The sequence below is a fragment of the Macaca mulatta genome, chromosome 8 (genome assembly GCF_049350105.2).
Source record: "Macaca mulatta isolate MMU2019108-1 chromosome 8, T2T-MMU8v2.0, whole genome shotgun sequence".
NCBI lineage: Eukaryota > Metazoa > Chordata > Mammalia > Primates > Cercopithecidae > Macaca > Macaca mulatta.
The window spans coordinates 9,986,298-10,006,224 of NC_133413.1; the positions used below are offsets into that span (position 1 = coordinate 9,986,298).

At 38.9% G+C, this 19,927-nt stretch overlaps 1 protein-coding gene across 1 annotated transcript in view; it reads right to left on the reverse strand.

The window, feature by feature from the left end:
- The window catches only part of MTMR9 (myotubularin related protein 9), a 43,189-nt gene extending 23,990 nt beyond the window's left edge, over positions 1-19,199 (reverse strand). Inside the window, exons 1-3 of the mRNA XM_001088743.5 lie at positions 18,922-19,199; positions 8,865-8,973; positions 3,995-4,120 (exon numbers count right to left, since the gene is read on the reverse strand). Coding sequence (XP_001088743.1) covers positions 3,995-4,120; positions 8,865-8,973; positions 18,922-19,103 — 417 coding nt within the window. The 5' untranslated portion in view covers positions 19,104-19,199. The remainder of the gene's footprint in view (positions 1-3,994; positions 4,121-8,864; positions 8,974-18,921) is intronic.
- Between the last annotated feature and the right edge of the window lie 728 nt (positions 19,200-19,927).

Consider the following 19,927-nt stretch of genomic DNA (forward strand, 5'->3'; position numbering starts at 1 on the left):
TTGAAACACCAGAACTGAAAACACCTTGAAGACTGTCAAAAGGTTTTACAGTTAAAAAAAAAAAAAAAATCAAATTATATGTAAATTTCAATATGTTCTATATATCTGAGTTGGCCTAACCATGGGTTACAAGAGCAGGAAGATAAAGCTAAAAAGTATGTTAGATGTACTATAGGACAAGATTATTACTTTAAAAAAATGATTTTATAAGATACAGTATCACATTTTTAATTATTTTTTTTCACTTTTCGAAGTTATTTATGTTACCAGTTTTAAAAACATAGTTTCTAGGCTGGGCACAGTGGTTCACACCTATAATCCCTGCACTTTGAGAGGCCAAGGCAGGCAAACTGCTTGAGTCCAGGAGTTCAAGACCAGCCACGGCAACATGGCCAAACCCTGTCTCCACTAAAAATGCAAAAATTAGCCAGGCACAGTGGCACGCGCTTTTAGTTCCAGCTACTTAGGATGCTGAGGTGAAAGAACACGTGAGCGCAGGAAGTCGAGGCTGCAGGGAGCTGTGATAGTGCCACTACACTCCAGCCTGGGCAACTAGAGTGAGATTCTGTTTCAAAAAATAATAAATTAATTAATTTTAAAATACACAGTTTCTAAAGATTTATTATTTTTTTAAAAATGTAGTTATCTGTTCCTTGCTAGCCCATCCCAATTTGCTTTCCCCAAAGACAATCATTTTCAACATTTTTAGCTTTTTTGGTGTTTAGCTTTACATTTCTAAATAACACGATTATACTGTTATTTCTTGAATTTTCGCTATGATATCTTATTTATTGATTTCCTACTCTGGAGAATGACAGGGCTCTCCATTGATCTGCAATGCAGCTTCTGTCGGTCCCAATGTACTGTGCTCTCTATCCTGTCCCACTAGTCCACTTAAGTAACTCCTAGAGCTTTTACAATAAGTTTGGTATCTAGTAGGCTAAGTCTCCTCCTCTCACCTTTTTGTACTTCAAAGAGTAACTTGGCTCCTCTTGGTCTTTTGGTCTTCCACCAGGTAACTTTTATCAAATTCAATGTAAAAACCAACTGGGGTTTTTATTAAGATTGTATTGACTTTATAAATTGGAGGGAATGAGTTACATCTTCAGAATATTCAGTCTCTCTATCCATGAGTATATTATCTCTCCATTTATTTAAGCTTTTAAAAATTTTTCCATAAATTTTTATAATTCTCTCAATAAAAGTCTTACTATCTTTTCTTAGATATAGTCCTAGAAACCCTATAATCTTTGTTGCATTTTAACTGCATCTCTTTAAACTTGTGTTTGGTGTAGAGAAATGCCTATGATCTCAAGATTCTTTCCTTTTCCTATAAAGACAAGCATATAATCAATAAATAATGACAATTTTGCTTCCTTCATTTCAATCCCTATACCCTATATTTTTCCTTGTTGTCTTATTGAGCTGACTAGGAGTAGTGATAATGGACATCCTTGTCTCATTCTTGAACTTAGATAGAATGATACAAGATTTGTTTTTGTTGTGTTTTTGGTTTTGGTAGCCATCCTTTATCAGATTAAAGAAATTCCCTTCAAATCCAACTCTAAGAGCGTTTAGCATGAATAGATATTGATCAATTTTTTTTCCTCTGTTAATCTAACACCATGCAGGCAATTTGTCTTTTCTTTAATTTTGTGGTATTTTCTTTGCTTTATTGTTCAGTAGCTGAACAACAACACGTCTAAAGTTTTTTTATTATCTTGTATGGTATTTGCTGGCATACCTTAGCTTAAGGGTTCAGTAACTTTTACTGATTCTGGAGAGTTATCAACTATTATGTATTTGAATATTGTCTTTCTTCTATCATCATCAACTTTTTTTTCTTCTTCTTCTTTTTTTTTTTTTTTTTTTTTTGTAGACAGGGTCTTGCATCTTGCTCTCTCACCCAGGCTGGAGTGCAGCAGCATGATCACTGCTCACTGCAACCTCAACCTCCTGGGCTCAAGCAATTCTCCCACCTCAGACCCCAAGTAACTGGGACCACAGGCATACGTCATCACACCTAGCTAAATTTTTTCATAGAGATGGGGTTTCGCCATGTTGCCTAGGCTGGTCTCAAACTCCTGAGCTCAAGTGACCTGCCTGCCTCAGCCTCCCAAAGTGCTAGGAATATAGGTGTCAGCCACCACACCCAGCCTCTATCATCTTTTATCCTAAACTCCCATGCGATAAATATTGGATCTTATTCCTTTATTACGCATGCATGTGTCTAACCTCTCTGTTTTTCCATCTTCCTTCTCTGTTCCGTATTCTGAGTAATTATTTCGGATCTATATTCCAAATCACTTATTTTCTCCTTAGCTGTTTCTAATCAGCTACTTAACCTTTGCATTATTCTTTTATCTTCTTTTCAGTCAACAAAACTTATAAAAAATAAACTGGACCCATTTTGACTACACAATTTCATGAGTCTTGACTGCTGTATACACCTGTGTAACACCCAATACTAGGAAATCACTAATCTGCTTTATCTGCTTTCAGTCACTTTTGGTGTCATATCTAAGAAATCTTTGCCTAACTGAAGGTCATAAAGATTTTCTACTGTGCTTTCTTAAAGCAGTTTGATAGTTTTAGTTCTTATGTTTAGGTCTATAATACATTTTAGTTAATTTTTGTGGATGATATGAGGTAAGGGTCTAGGTTTACCTTTTTTTACATATGGATATCCAATTGCTCCAATGCTATTGGTTGAAAAAGCTATCTTTTCCCAATTGAATTTTATTGGTACTTTTATCAAAAATCAACTGACCATTAAAGGGAAGGTTTATTTCTATACCCTGTATTCTGTTCCATTGGTCTTTATGTCTTTCCTCACGCCAATACCATACTCTCTTGATTACTGTGGCTTTACAGTAAGTTTTATAATCAAGTGTTTTGTCAAAGCTGTTTTGACTTTCCATACAAACTTATATACTTAAATCTGCATTTCCATAAAATTTATATCATTTTGTCCATTTCTACAAAAACACCTATTAGAATTTTAACAGGGATTGCGCTGACTCTATAGATCAATTTAGGGAGAACTGCCACTGTAATGAGCCAAATCCAGCCTGCTGCTTGTTTCTGCAAATAAAGTTTACTAGAACACAGCACCATCCATTCATTGATGTCCCATCTGATTGCTTGCTTCATGCAACAACAGCAGAGTTCAGCAGTGATAATAGAGACCACACGACCCGCAAAGCTTAAAATATGTACTATCTAATGGTCTTTCACAAAAGTCAGCCAACCACTAACCTTAACTATATTGTCTTCCAATTGATGTACACAATATATTATATCTCTCCTTTCATTTAGATATCTTGTAACTTCTTCCAACAATGTTTTGTGTCTTTCAGTGTATAGATCTTGAATTTCTTTTGTTAAATTTATTCCTAAATATTTTATTCATTGTAAGATTGCTTGTCGCCAATTCATTTTTGTATACTGATCTTAGATCAACCAACTTTGCTAAACTTGCTTATTCTAGTTATTTTATTGCTTTCTGCTCTTATTTTTATTATTTTTTCTTTCTAGTTACTTTGCTCTTTTTTTCTAGCTTCTTAAGTTGGTGCTTAGGTCTATAATTTTAGGCTTTTCTTTCTTTTCTAGTAAAAATGTTAAAGCTATAAGTTTATCTCTAAACACTGCCTTAGCTGTCTATATTCCACAAATTTCAATATGCTACATTACCATTATCATTCAGTTCAAAATGTTTTCTAATTTCTTTGACACATAGATTATTTACAAGTGCTCTGTTTAATTTAGAAATACTTGGGGGTATTCCTAGATATCTTAGAATTATTGATTATTAATTTAATTCCTTTGTGATCAGAGATCATACTCTATATGGCTTCAATCCTTTTAAATATAAGATTAGGAATGGATAAGTCAACTTCACCTTATTACTCTTCAAAAGAAGTGATCATTTTCACAAGTCAAATAAGGTATTGGGTTACTTCTCATAATCCACAGTTCTCAAAAGTTAACTCACAGCTGAGGAATAGAGTTCAAATTCTTGCTCAGGAAGGAAGGAATGCCAGCCATCTTCTATCACTTCAAACATAGGACGGTAAAAGAAAGGGTACATCAGAGTGATGGAGTCCAGGGTAGACAATGCCTGGGGGCAAAAAGAAAAGAAAGACAAAAAAGAAACACCCACAATTGGAAACACATTCTAAGTGACAAATTAGTATTAAGCAAACATGGTCTAATAATGATGGGCACTCAGTATGTTTCTCTAACATTGTGTTTATCACTAGACACAATTACAGTCTTACGAAGCTGATTTCCATGCTTCTAGTCTAACAAGGCATCTGACACATAACACACACTCAAAAGTGTTGACAGGATGAAAAAAAGAACAAAAAAATGTGCATATGAATTCTAGAAGAAAAATCAAATAACACCTCTTGACATCACTTAATAAAGCTTAATAAAAAGGTCTAAGTATTTCTGGGGATCAGTTTTTGGCTAGGCAGTAAGGTCTTAGCTCAAAATCCAGTATTACCTAAATAAACTTATGTAAATTATTTGAAATCAGAGTGGGTTAGTAACTGTAAAAAAGGATGATACAGCTTAGAGGTCTACAGTCAGATGGGAATTGGAATGCTGAACTGAAATTCCAAGTCCTAGCAGTGCAGCAGGAAAGCCATGTAACCACTCTATGCCTCAGTTTCCTCAACTGTAAAATGGGGGAAATAACATGCCTACTTCATAGGGTTGTTGGAGCATTAAGAGAGATAATGTGTGTAACAGGCTTAGAACAGTGTCTGGCACATAATAAAATCGAAAATAATTCCCGCTTTTTTTTTTTGAGACAGTTTTGCTCTTGTCACCCGGGCTAGAGTGCAATGGCACGATTTTGGCTCACTGCAGCCTTCGCCTCCCGGGTTCAAGCGATTCTCCTTCCTCGGCCTCCTGAGTAGCTGGGATTACAGGTGCCCGCCACCATGCCCAGCTATTTCTTTGTATTTTTAGTAGAGATGGGGTTTCACCATGTTGGCCAGGCTGGCCTTGAACTCCTGACCTCAGGTGATCTGCCCACCTCAGCCTCCCAAAGTGCTGGGATTACAGGCGTAAGCCACCACACCTGGCCAATTTCAGCTATTACATGCTCTACATACGTAGAAATTGCATCAATGTTCACTTCCTCCCTTCCTAGACTGGTATGCCATTTGGTCAGGTATCATCATATCTTTATGCTGCAGGGATCTATTCTCAAATGGGGGCAATAACTCTATCATCCCCAAATGGGCCTATATTGATCTGGAGCACTTGAATCCTGGGTAACAGACATATGAAAACCTGAGTAGGTGGGAGGAACAGACAGACAGAACAGTCTCTATCACTAGGCAGATTCTTCCTTCTGTCAGGGGGATTATGGAAAAAAGCATTTCCATGACTGGGGTTGGGGGGGTGGGGTGGGGAGGGGAAAAGGATACCATATCAATCAGCATAATTCAAACTGCAGGAATGATGGCAACATTCACCTGGACGGGAGGAGGAAGCCCAACAGCAATGCTCAGAATGCCGTCATCTCCCTCCAGGTCAGAGGAAGACCAGGCATGCAAAAGGATAGGCCCATGAGTACTCAATAGTAGACTGGACATACAGCTCAGCAGTTTAGCAAAAATATCCCCAACTAAAGTTATTCTTCTATCCATCTATAAATCATGAAACCTTCTCCCCTACCTCATAAAACAAAATAGAGAGAAGCATGGCTGTATAATCCATTATCCATATAAATGTATATACATATTTTTTTTTCCTACATTTATATTGTCTTTGGCTGCCAACCACACCAACCAGAAGCAGAACAGCCAGTGTCCATGTCTGACCTAACTCAGGGCTGCCATCAATCAGAACCACCACTATTTTAAATGCAAGTCAGCAACCACTCTGATAGGCAATAAGCATTCACATTTCATCTTGAGATCTTATGTCACTAGAAAGAGGTATTTTCCTTTAAACACATTAATGCTGAGAGAACTGAAAACATTTCAATTCCAAAGGCAGGTGACACACAGAAAAACAAGTTTCACCAACTTATTGCTACAATTTAGAGAACTGAGCACTTGCCAGCTATTCTTCCAATGGGATTCTATGTGTGGCAGCTGAATATATTTGAGTACGTGGACTCCTAATTACAAAGGACATCTCAGCTATGCTATATGAGAAATTCAATTGTTACTCATAAATCACATCCAGATGTATTCGGGAAAGGGTGGAGGGCTAGCAGGAGGGATTGTGTGCCAGGAAAAGGATAGAGGACAGGTTCACTATGTTATTCACTATGCTGTAAGCACATTTAACAGATCATTCATTTTCTGAGGTCAAATGAGCTCATAATTTATGGCTTCTTTTCAGTCCTAAGGGCTTCTATATGATCAGTCAGTTTCTAAAGAGCTTTAAAATATATACAGCAACTTAAACAACTGATCAGCGTCAGCAAGTGGGTAGCACACTTCCCCTTTCCCTTTACCACTGTGCCTCACCACAGACAGCATCTCTGACACCAACCAAACAGCCACCTTACAGATCACTTGTCACAAAGGGATAAGAAAAACGGAGACTGGTCAGTGAAAATCCAATCTCCTAACTGAAAAAAAACACAAAACCCATAAACACACACATGCTCAATGGAAGTGGGTAATGTTCCTCTGCCCAAATGCCCAAATAGTGGGACATTATTTCAATTTAACAGTCTATAAACTACATGCATTCTCATTCAACCTAATAAATTACATCAAATCAACATCATGCATTACTTCCAAATGACAGATGTGTAAGACAAACAGTTCAGTTCATCTTCTCATTTCCTTAAGTAAAATTCAACAAAGGCAGGAAGAAATGTGTTATGTACCATTTACTTAGTACTGTAACAGTTTTTTCTCTATTTCTCTATTCCTGTTTTAAAAATCACTAAAATCCTACCTACGGATTTTTAAGACTTTCTACCCATTTTTAATAGCTAAGCTGATAGCATTTTTTGGACACAAAGTCCAGATTAGTTATACAAACATGGAAAAAAAAAATCTATGCCCTTATAGTAGTCTAGAAAGTACTATAAACCTAAGATCAACTGACATAATTTAGTGGCAATAATTTAAAATAAGGCAATTTAAAATTTCAGTGTATATCAAAATAGTTGGTTAGAATGGAAAGAAAACAGTGTGAGCTCTTCCATTTAAACTATCCAAGTAAAATTTGTATTATTTGTCATCTGAGCCAATGTTCAATATTGTTTATACAAATATAAAGCAAACATACCCTGTCTTAAGCTAATTGATACATGAAAATTCAGATTACTAAAAACAAACAAAAAACTACAATCACTGGTGATAGTCACTTGCTTTAGAAAAGAAATAACTTTTTAATAAAAAGTCTCACCACATACAATGGAATATTACTCAGCCTCAAAAAGTCAGAATTTACAACACAGATGAACTGTGAGGATATTATGCTAAGTGAAAAAAACCAGTCACAAAAAGACTATGTACTATGATTCTACTGATACGAGATACCTAAAGTAGTCAAATTCAGAGAAACAGAAAGTAGAAAGGGGGTTATCAGGAGTTGGAGAGGAGGGAAAATGGGGTGTTGTTTAACACAGAGTTTCAATTTTGCAAGATGAAAAAGTAGTGCAGATCTACTGCACAACACTGTGAATAAAGTTATTATACCCTACTAAACTGTACACTTAAAAATGGTTAAGACTGTAAATCTTATGTTAGGTGTTTTCTAACCACAATTTTTTAAAAAACTCATCACCATAAAATTATAGTAAGTAATGACAGAGGACCCTCAAATGGTAGCTGATATTTACCAAGTATTACACTAAGTATTCGACACATATCAACTAATACAATTCTTACAACAGTCCGAAAAGATCGGTTCTATTATCTTTGTTTTATAAAAAGTAGAAAACAAATCAGAGAGATGTTAAGTACTTTACCAATGGTCACAAGCTACCAAGTGGTGAAATCAAGAATCAAACTCTGCTATGATTCAATAATATAGTAATACATGTAATAATGTATATATATGAGTAATGATATAGTACAATATTGTAATTTATTAATATTTCTATTCAAATTTTTAGAATTGTATTTATTACAGAAGATATACTAGTATATTCAAGAAGAAACAATTTCACTTCTAGCTGCTAACCTGGTAGAGAAGTGAACAGTGCACTGGTTAACTCACTAGTGGTTTGCAGTGTCTCTGAGGAACTCTCTAGAGGGCAGGTGGGAATAGTCGAGTCAATGAGGGCTTCTAGGTCCCCCCAGGCCATATCTACTCACTGTAATGTGACTAAAAGCAATTCTAACGGTATCTATTTTATTTGTTTAGAATTCCATATAAGATTTTACTTGAACAAACCTCAAGTAAAGAAAAAGAAGTTCACAGTCTTCGGCACTGAGAAAATACCAAGGTTTGTATAGTGAACATAAAACATCAAGCAAAACTTTAAAATTTCTCCCAAGAACCTCTTTACTAAATCTTCTAATGGTTTCCCTAAATAAGAATTCATATACACTCAAGTGAAACAGTATCTGTTATTTAACCAGTACGAACTCATGGAAATTCCATAAAGCCATTGGAAATGCAATTCCATGGAATTCCAAGCAACTCATGGAATTGAGCTGTTCATATAAAACGAGTTAACACCAGACACTGCCGGAAGTCAAGAAAGTCCCATTACACTCATATAACAGTGAACCAGGGTGAGGCTTTTCCTATCAATCTTCAGTATTTGAGTCAGAGAACATGACTAAATTATCTAATGAAGAAATGGAAGAGCTATAATGAGTCATAATATAAAAGTATGTTTCATTAGATTTTGCTTCCAAAATCCTTACCTCAATGGAACTGGCTATATTCAAGCATTCCTCCATTCCAGGAATATCCAACTGAATAATTCGAAAATCTTTACATTTTATGATGATGGTACCCAGTGATCCCACAAATCTGTAAGAAATTGCAAATCATGTTTAGGAACACATATACTACTAACTTTAAATATATTATTATTTCTTCGAAAAGAGAATATAGTTGTAGTTACCATCTACATTAACTTTCTTCTCCTCAATTAGTCTAATTAAGGAAGCAGCAAGGCTGCATCATTAAAATGTGAGCCATACATTACTTAAAATATATGTCTTTTTTTCAATTTCAAATATACAAAGTAATTCCCATCAGGCTAATTGTTTTGATGGAGATTATTTGGGGCCTTATTTCAAAGAATAGGAAAAAGATCTGTAACTAATGTGTTAAGTGTTTGCAGAGAGATATTTCTGGAGCATAGGAAAATAGTTCACTTCAGGTATCACTTACTTCCAAGTGATACATACTATGTATCAATTTATAAAAAATAAAAGGGCCCGGTGCCGTGGCTCACGCTTGTAATCCCAGCAGTTTGGGAGGCCGAGGCAGGCTAATCACAAGGTCAGGAGATCGAGACCATCCTGGCTAACACGGTGAAATTCCATCTCTACTAAAAATACAAAAAATTAGCCAGGCGTGATGGTATGTGCCTGTAGTCCCAGCTACTCAGGAGGCTGAGGCAAGAGAATTGCTTGAACCCAGGAGGCAGAGGTTGCAGTGAGTTGAGATTGAGCCACTGCACTCCAGTCTGGGTGACAGAGTGAGACTCTGTCTCAAAAAAAAAAAAAAAAAAGTAAAAGTATTTGAAAAAAATCTAACATTCATTTCTGATTTAAAAACATGAAAACCCAAAAATTTCTCAGCAAACTTGAAACAGAAGGGAACTTCCTCAACCTGATAAGGGCATTTACAAACCCCCCCCCCAAAAAAATAAATAAATAAAAATAAAAAACCCTAAATCTAATAGCACATGTAATGGTGAAGGATTGAATTATTTTTCTCTAAAATCATGAATAACACAAAGATGTTCACTCTTATCACTTCTATTCAACATTGTAACTGAAGGTTATAGCTAGTGCAGTAAGGTAAAAAGAATAAAAAAGGATTAAAAAGGAAGAAGTAAAACTATCTTTATTTGCAGACGACGATTGTGTAATGTACCCAGAATGTTCTTTTTATTGTCAATTCTCCCCCAAATTCATCTAGTGATACAACATAATTCCAAACAAAATCACAGCAGACTTTCATATAGAAACTGAAAAGGTGATTCTAAAATTCATATGGTAATGCAATTGTCTTCAAATAGCCAAAACAACTTTGAATAAGAGCAAAGTTTTATGGCTAACACTACATAATTTCAAGGCTTACTATAAAGCTACATTAATTAAGACAGTGTAAAAATGACATGATGATAAACGGATCAACTGAACAGAAAAAAAAGAGTCCAGAAATAGATCCACTTACAGGTGAACAAAGATACAAAGACAATTCAATTGAAGACAGGTCAGTCTTTTCAACGAACGGTGCTGGAACCATTGGATAGCTTTTTTTTTTTTTTAGAATTTGAATCTATAACCATGAACCATATACAAAAACTAACTCAAAATGGGATCTCTTATCTAAATGTAAAACTTAAAGCTAGAAAACTGCTAGAAGAAAACATGAGAGAAAATATTTGTGAACTTAGGTGAGGCAACAGTTTCTTAGACAAGACACTAAAATCCCAATCTATAAAAGAACAAACTGACAAACTGGACATGTTCAAAATGTAAAACGTCTGCTCTCTGAAACACAGAGTTCAAGGGCATGAAAAGGTAAGCCACGGGGCATTCCTGTAGGCTGCTGAAGACTTCATCAACAGGCTACACTAAATTTATTGTTCAAATGTTTCTTTCTTCAATAATAAATTAACCTTACTTTACTGTAACTTTTCTACTTTATAAACTTTTTAAACTCTAATGTTTTGTCTCTTTTGAAATAACACTAAGCTGAAAATACAAACACACCATACAGCTATATAAAAATATTTTCCTTCTTTATATCCTCATTGTATAAGATTTTTTTGATTAAAAAATTTTGGGGGGTAAACTTTCTTGTTAAAACCTAAGACACAAACACACACATTAGCCTAGGCCTACACAGCATCAGGATCATCAATGTCACTGGTCCATCTCCACATCTTGCCTCACTGGAAGGTCTTCAGGGGAAATATTAATATTATACACGGAGATGTCATCTCCTATGATGATAATGCCTTCTGGATAACTCTTGAAGGACTTGCCTGAAGCCATTTTACAGTTAACATTCTTTTTAGAAGTAGAAGGAGTATACTCTAAAATAACAGTAAAAAGTATAGTAGAGTAAATTCATAAACCAGTAACAAAGTCGTTTATGGTCATTTACAAATATTATGTGATGTATGCAATTGTATGTGCTATATTGTTGTGTAACTGGCAGCCCAGGTTTGTTTATAGCAGCATCACCACAAACACAACATCACTGGGCAAGAGAAACTTTTCAGGTCCAGTATAATCTTATGGGACTACCATCATACATACAATAAATCACATGACTGTGTATGTACATACAAACATACACTCTCAAAACTCAATAAGAAAGCAAATAATCTATTACAAATGGGCAAAACATATGGATGGTCACTTAGCCAAAAAAAAAAGACATATGGATGGCAAATAAGCATATGAAAAGATGCTCTACACCACTAGTCAAAGGGAAATGCAAATTTAAGCCACAATAAGATAACACTTAACATCTACTGGAATTACTAAAATTTAAAAGACAGACCATAGCAAGTGCTGACAAGAATGTGAAGGAACTAGAACTCTCACACACTGCTCATAGGAATGTAAAACTGTAGGTACAAGCACTTTGGAAAACAGTTGGGGCAGCTTCTTAAAAAATAAAACATATACCTACATCTGATCCAGCCATTCCACTGGCAAGTAAATGGCTTGCCACCCAAGAGAAAAGAAACCACATGTTCATACAAAGACTTGCAGAAGAATATTAATAACAACTTTATTTAACAGCCTCAAACTGGAAACAACCCACATTTCCATCACCAGGTGAATAAATGAACTATGGAATCCTACACACTGGATGCTTAGTACTCAGCAATAAAAAGAATGAACTATTGATATATACAACATGGACAAATCTCAAAAGAGAGTACTGCATGATTTATGATGTATTGACATAAATTTCTAGATAATGCAAACTCATCTGTGACTACTTGGAAAAGAAAAGAAGGAAAGGATTACAAAAGGGCACCAGAAAACTTTTGGGGGTGATAAATTCATTATCTTGAACTTATGGTGACAGTTTCAGGGTGTGTATATACATCAGAACACATCAAAGTTTACACTTCAAATATATATAGTGTGTTACATGTCGACTGTACCTCAATAAAGCTGTTTTAAAAATCACTGTCATTCTGCTTCAGCTGGAAGTGAAAGACACACCACAACCAAATTATCAGTAAAAAAAGAAAAAAAAATGTACAAGACATATGGTTATTCTCTTGTAAATTTCCATATCATCTATGCTTGTCATACTAACTCATTTTGTAAGGTGAATTTTGTTTTGTTTGGCAGGTTTTATTTAGTTGTTATAAAGTACAATGAATGACTAGAGGAGTTAAAAATAATTGTTACTTTATGTCAGAACAAATATGCTATAAACTATTAAGGTATTCTCCGTTCATTTATTCAATGTTTCTAGTCAGTTACTTATAGAACAGTGGGCCAAGAAAAATATGTTTTAAAAGCATAAGAGCTCCACAAAATTCCTATGATTCACATCAATTGTCAGATTCAGTTCTATTTTTCTCCTTATTGTCCCACTCATGCCCTGTATATACCCCATCATAGCATTTAAAATACTTTATTAAACTTTCTAGTTTGTTTATTTCTCATAATGGTTCTTAGCTTTTTCAGGTAGAAGCCATGTTTGATTCATTTCTACATCCTCAGCTCCTAGTACAGCACCTAGCATACACACCATCTTAAAGCTCCATTAAGGGACTTAAAGGAAGATCTGAATAATGTAATATTGTTCATGGATGTCAAGATGTCAATTTGACATCTATAAATTAATCTATAAATTTATAGATGTCAAACATCTATAAATCCAAAACAATTAATCTATAAATCTATAAATTAATCTATAAATTAATTAATATATAAATCCAAAACAATTCATTTTTTAATAATCCTATGAAAATTGCATAAAGTCTGTGGTCTAGTGAATAGTACTGCACCAGTGTGAATGTCCTATTTTGTTCTCATTTTGATTACTCTACAGTTGTAAAACATGTCACTGTCAGGCCTCTGAGCCCAAGCTAAGCCATCATATCCCCTGTGACCTGCACGTATACATCCAGATGGCCTGAAGTAACTAAAGAATCACAAAAGTGAAAATGCCCTGTTCCTGCCTTAACTGATGACATTCCACCACAAAAGAAGTGAAAATGGCGGGTCCCTGCCTTAACTGATGACATCACCTTGTGAAATTCCCTCTCCTGGCTCATCCTGGCTCAAAAGCTCCCCCACTGAGCACCTTGTGACCCCCGCCCCTGCCCGCCAGAGAACAACCCCCTTTGACTGTAATTTTCCACTACCCACCCACATTTTATAAAACACCCCTACCCCCCATCTGCCTCGCTGACTCTCTTCAGACTCAGCTCGCCAGCACCCAGGTGAGATAAACAGCCTTGTTGCTCACACAAAGCCTGTTTGGTGGTCTCTTCACAGGGATGAGAGTGAAAGTCACCATTAGGGGAAGCTGAGTGGACGATTCTAAAACCTCTATGTGCAATTTTTGCAACTGCCTGTGACTCTTCAATTACCATTAAATAAAGACTTTAAAAAATCCCTTGAATATAGCAAGCTTTCCAAAATTGCATGGAAACATAAAGGTCAAAACACAGTTGTCAACTTTAAAAAAAAAAAAAAAAGGAAAGTGGAGCAACTAGCACTATCTGATTTTTGGACACATCACAAAGCCACAGAAGGAAAGAGAGTATGATGATGACAAAAGAACAGATTAATAAACCAATGGATTATGACAGAGAGCTCAGAAATAGACCCGCACATATAGGATAACTTGACATAAACCAGCCAAGGTTGGGTTGTCAGGTGATGGGATTAAGAAAACTGGCTTGCTCTATGGAGAAAAATAGGTTCTTATCACACTTGAAACAAAGATAGAATCCAAATGAATTAAAGACCTAAAAATGAATAGTAAAACTATGAAGCTATAATGGAAGAATATGTAGGAGAACATCCTGGTGATTTGGGGACAGGGAAGGAGTTCTTAAGACAAGCCATACATCATAAAGCAAAACATTGGCAAGTTTTACTTTAAAATTAAAGACTTCTGTTCAACAAAGGACACCACAGAAAAAAATAACAGATGGGTGACACACTAGAAGACATTCGTACTGCCTAAATGAAGAACAAATACCCAGAGTATACAAGGAACCCACGCAAATCAACATGAGAAAGACAATAAACCCAATGCTTAAAAGTAGACCACCGAAATTAGGCAACTCACAGAAAGGAAAAATAATTTTAAGTATATTGCTCACAAACATATATAAAGATAATTAAACTCACTAAAAAGTAATGAAATTCAAATTAAAACAAAGCAGTAACTATTTCACAATCTTCAGACCGGAAAAATTAGAAAGACAATACCAAATGTTGGTAAGAAAGTAGAGAAGAGGTACCCTCTCCTGCACCATCGTGGGAAGGCAATCTTCAATTGTCATTCTGGAAAGCAATTAGTTTGTGAAATGAGATATGCACCTACTTTATGGCTCCATCCCATCCTAGGTGCAGTCCCAGAGGAATTATGGCACAAGACTACATAAGGGGACATGGATGAGTATGTTTACCAGAGTTGTTTGTGATAGCAGGGAGTTGGAGGTTACCTAAAAGGTCTGTTAAGGAAGTTCTTTTAGATACTTTGGAATTCTGTGCTGCTGTCAGAAGCAGTGAAATGGCTGTACACTCAGCAACATAAAGAGATCTTGAAAGAGTATTGCATCAACATATTAAGCAGCAGAACAAGATCTACAACATAATCCCAGTTAGGCAAATTAAACTCACACGTGCATGTGTGCACGCACCCATACACAACAGTGCTATCTATTTTATAACAACAACTAACATGGTTGCCTACAGGGATTGTGGATGAGGCAGGAAACGGGAGTGAAAATTAGAGACGAAGAAAATAAACAACAGAGGAAACCTTTTAAGGAATCAATCATGAAAACGATGAGTCATCAACCGAGTAGGAGTAACTCAATTTTCTGAGGTCCATTAAAAAAAAAAAAAACAAAAAAAAAAAACAGGTATAACTGTAAAACTTGTATACAACCTTGTATGTTGAAAGGATCAAACAAAATGATGTAAGCAGTGTATATGAAAGTTTTCCATAGACTTGTAAAGCATTATTCAAACATAAATTTCTAGGAGGTTAAGTAGTTTGCCCAAAGGCACTTGTCTAGTAAAGAGGCAGAACTGAAGGAGTCATCCTTAATGACTTTCTCTCTCACCTTATTTACAATTCACTAGCAAGGCAAGGCAGCTCCACTTTCAAAAACACATCCCAAATCAGATTCCTTGTGACTACACTACTGTTTTTTTTATTTTTATTTTTATTTTTTTTTCTGAGACGGGGTCTCACCCTGTCACCCAGGTTGGAGTTCAGTGGCACAATCTCGGTTCACTGCAACCTCAGCCTCCCAGGCTCAAGTGATTCTCCTGCCTCAGCCTCCTGAGTAGCTGGGATCACAGGCGTGCACCACCACACCCAGTTATTTTATGTATTTTGAGTAGAGATGAGGTTTCACCATACTGGTCAGGCTGGTCTTGAACTCCTGACCTCAGGGTGATCTGTCTGCCTCAGCCTCCCAAAATACTGGGATTACAGGCATGAGCCACCGCACCCAGCCTACCACCATCTTTTATGCGAACTACTCTACTCTCCTAGCTGGGCCTGCTGCTTCCAGTCTTGCCCCTGTACAGTTCACTTTCTGCCAGCAGCCATAATTGTCTTCTGAAACGTCTATCAGCCACTGCTTCCTAGCTTTTGCCTCTCCCAGGTCTCCCATGAAAACCACTGTGGCCTGCAGGCCCTCCACGGTCTGGCGACACTTATCCCTCCAGCCACCATCTCTACCATCGACTTCCTGCACCCTCTGTTCCTGCCCTGCAGCCACACTGGCCTCTTTGCTCTTCCCTGCACATGCCAAGCATGTTCCCCATCTCAAGTCTTTGCACTCACTGTTCCCTCCGGCTAGAATGCTCTTCCGCCAGATACTCACATTTCTAGCTTCCTCGTTTCATTCCAGTCTCTAGTCAGATGTCACCTGCCTTCTCTGAAATCCTTTCTAAAGAAAATGCCTCCCGGTGTTCTTTATCCTCTCATCTTCCGTTATTTTCCTTCCTGGCACTTATTACCTGACATCATTATACGTATTTATTCCTGGACTTGCTTGATTGTCCATCTCCCCGGCCAGTACCTAAGCAGCTTGTCTTAGTCACCACCGCAGCCGCACAGCTAGACAGCACACATGGAAAACGGGTGGATGTGAAGATTTCTTGAAAGCAGCAATTGAACAAACTCTGATGTGATGCCTCCCCTATGCTCTTTCCACTACACCACACTGCTTCCCAGGAGAAAGATAAATGTGTGCACAGTTCATCATTCTCTCCCAACAGATTCAAAGGTCCATGGCTCATCTGCTTCTTCTTCATGCACTACAAAGCCCAGCACCTTGTAAACGCAAGGTAAACAGGAGGAAAGGAATGAGCGAAAAGTAAACACAATAAAAGGTAAATAAGAAAGGAAAGGCAGTTGATGGTCACGGAGAGACTACTCATTTGTATTCAATGGCGTCACTGAACCATTCAGCGGTCAATCCTTCTTTTATTTCCTATGTGTCTATATGCCCAAGCCACAGTTAGAAGTTTCGAAGGAGATAAAAATGAATTCCAGTTGTGGAATTAACAGAAGAATCTGTGAAGGAGGTAGCGGTCGAAATGGTTAAACTGAATACTCATAGACGGGTAACAGGCTCATTGCCATGTGAACTCCTGAAAGACAAGAACTGTGATATATTTTATTCATCTTGGTGTCTTAAGTGCCTCACAAAATGTCCAGAACATAAAGGCATTTGGCAAATGTTTAACAAACTTGGGAGAGGCAAGGCATTCCAGCAGAAGGAAGAAGTCAATAAAATACACAGATGACGGAATACAGGACATATACCAGCACCAGTAAATGGTGAGGACTGGCTGGTAAAAAGGTTCATGAAAGGAAGTGCAAGAAGGGCTCATTGAAAGAAATGGCAAGAAATAAAGTGAGAAAGTAGGCTAGGGCTGGGACACAGAATGCCATGAATGACTGTGAGGGGTTTAGATTTTCAATGAGAGACCACTGAAGACTTTTTTTTTTTTTTGAGATGGAGTTTTGCTCTTGTTGCAAAGGAAGGAGTGCAGTGGCGCGATCTCGGCTCACTGCAACCTCTGTCTCAAGGTTCAAGCGATTCTTCCACCGCAGCCTCCTGAGTAGCTGAGTAGCTGGGATTACAGGCGCCTGCCACCACGCCCGGTTAATTTTTTGTATTTTTAGCAGAGATGGGGTTTCATCATGTTGGTCAGGCTGGTCTCAAACTCCTGACCTCAGGTGATCCGCCCGCCTCGGCCTCCCAAAGTGCTGGGATTACAGGCGTGAGCCACTGCGCCGGGCCCACTGAAGACTTTATACAGCAAAAGGTGACTTGAGGAGACTAATAAGAGCCCCCTGCTCAAATCAATCAATCTACCGCTGCGTCACCCAAACTTCCTGCAATTCTACCATTAGAAATTATTATTTTAGGCCGGGCACGGTGGCTCACGCCTGCAATCCCAGAACTGTGGGAGGGCAAGGCAGGAGGATTGCGAGGTCAGGAGTTCGAGACCAGCCTGGCCAATATGGTGAAACCCCATCTCTACTAAAAAATACAAAAATTAGCCGGGTGTACCGGCGGACACCTGTAATCCCAGCTACTCGGGATTTGCCACTGCACTCCAGCATGGACAACATAGTGAGATTGGCCACTGTACTCCAGCCTGGGCAACATAGTGAGATTCCGTCTCAAAAAAAAAAAAAGAAATTATTATTTTAAGGCATATCCTCTCTAGGAATCTTCCTAAAATCCAAATTATCCTGTGAGGCAATAGAAAACGTTGTCGTCATTCATTTCTATTTCCGTGTAAACTGGATAATCAGTTTGCCCTCTCCTGGCTAGAGAGAAGCCACTAAGGAGATGGAAATTTTGACTGCAGATTAAAGTATAACTTTTTGACTTCGAGGCACTGCCTTGGAAAGATAGTCTGGAGTACAAAAATGAAAAAGAGGTTAATTGGTCCATGCCTTTCCTTGAGAGCCAACCCTGTTCTTTCAGCAAGCAGAACTGAGTAAAGATGAAGAGAAGACAACAGAACCTCCCTTAGTGAGAATGAAATTGATGACCCAGAAGGTAAGAAACATAATAAACTGAACATATTTCAGAAATTAAAAAATGGTTCTGAGGCATGTAGGCACTCATAACTTTATAATCAGTTGAATTTTCCTCAAAAATGGTAAACACTTGCCTAAGTCACATCCAATCACAACTTCATGAACTGTGATTGACAATACCGATTCAAGGAATACGATGGGGCAAGAAGAAGAAATTTATAAAGACAATGCCGAAAATCCACCCAAATGGTGTTACGAACCAGATCATCAGGATGATACCAGCCACAAGATAACCCTGAGAACTCCATCCAGGTTTAATGGAAACCGGATCCTCCATCTGGACGGGTTTCTGCCAGGTAAATCCTGATTCTAGGCCACAGAGGGCTCATCCTGCCGGCCAGCTGGGCGGCAGGATGCGCGGAAAACGCCAGGAAGTGTTTCCCGGGGCGCCCACAGGGGATCCCCGGCTCCCTGCGGAGCTGGGGTGGGGCAGGCACTCACCGCTTGTCGATGGCGTCGATGTTTGAATGAAGGAGCCACAGCTCCTCCGTGTTGTCCTGCCGGGAGGACAGGATCAAGTGGTGGCCCGTCAGGCACAGGGTGCCCTCGACAGCCGGGTAGAAAGGCCGGTGCAGCACCACATTGTCCACCCGCGGGGTCTTAATCAGCTCCGCAAACTCCATGCTCCCCCCGCGGCCGGAGCCAGGGAACCGAGCCCGGCAGGTGCGAGGCGGTTATCCCGCCGCAGGGAGAGGAGCGGAAACACCCGGCGCGGGGCTGGCCCTTGGGGCGGGGCGGGCCGGGCGGTGAGGCTGGGCCCGCCCCAGGCTGGGCGGGCGCGGCGAGGCCTGCAGCCGCCGGCACCAGCGGCAAGGAGACAGGCGCTGGGGCTGGGCTAGGCCCGGGCGCCTCTCCCGCACCGCCCCGTCTCCCAGGCCCAGGACTCGGCCACAGAGAACGCCTCTCCACAGGCCCAGGGACCGCCGCTGCCGCCGGGCTTCGGGTCCCGCTTGGGCACGCGGCGGGCAGTAGGACGAAGCCGCTTCAGGACCCACTTCCACGCCCTGGCCGCTAGGGACTCCTGGCGGAAGTGGCTGCTCGCAGCTGGAGCCCACAGCAACTCCGGGCGGAAGCAGCAGGTCTCCAAACTCGGAAGACGCGGAAGTCGCAGCCGGAAGTCGGTCCTCTCTAGGTCCTCTGGAAATGCCTCCGGAAACACAGCCAGACCAGAAGATTTGGGTTCCTACGAGAAAAAAAAAAAACTTGTCTTTACCTTCACGCCCTCCCGCTGCCCTTCTCACCCATCTACAAATATTCCTTATCAGAAGAGGCCCGTTAAGAGGGGACGATGGGAGGAGGTCCCTGTCTTGTCTCCCTCCGCTTGAGTAGTACCCCCTCCAGAAGCTCTTCAGAGCGTGGGGCTGCTGTAAATTATGACAATTGTTATGCATTAGCCCTGAAGAGATGGCAAGTATGGGATGAGGCGGGGACTGTGACCTTAGGGAAT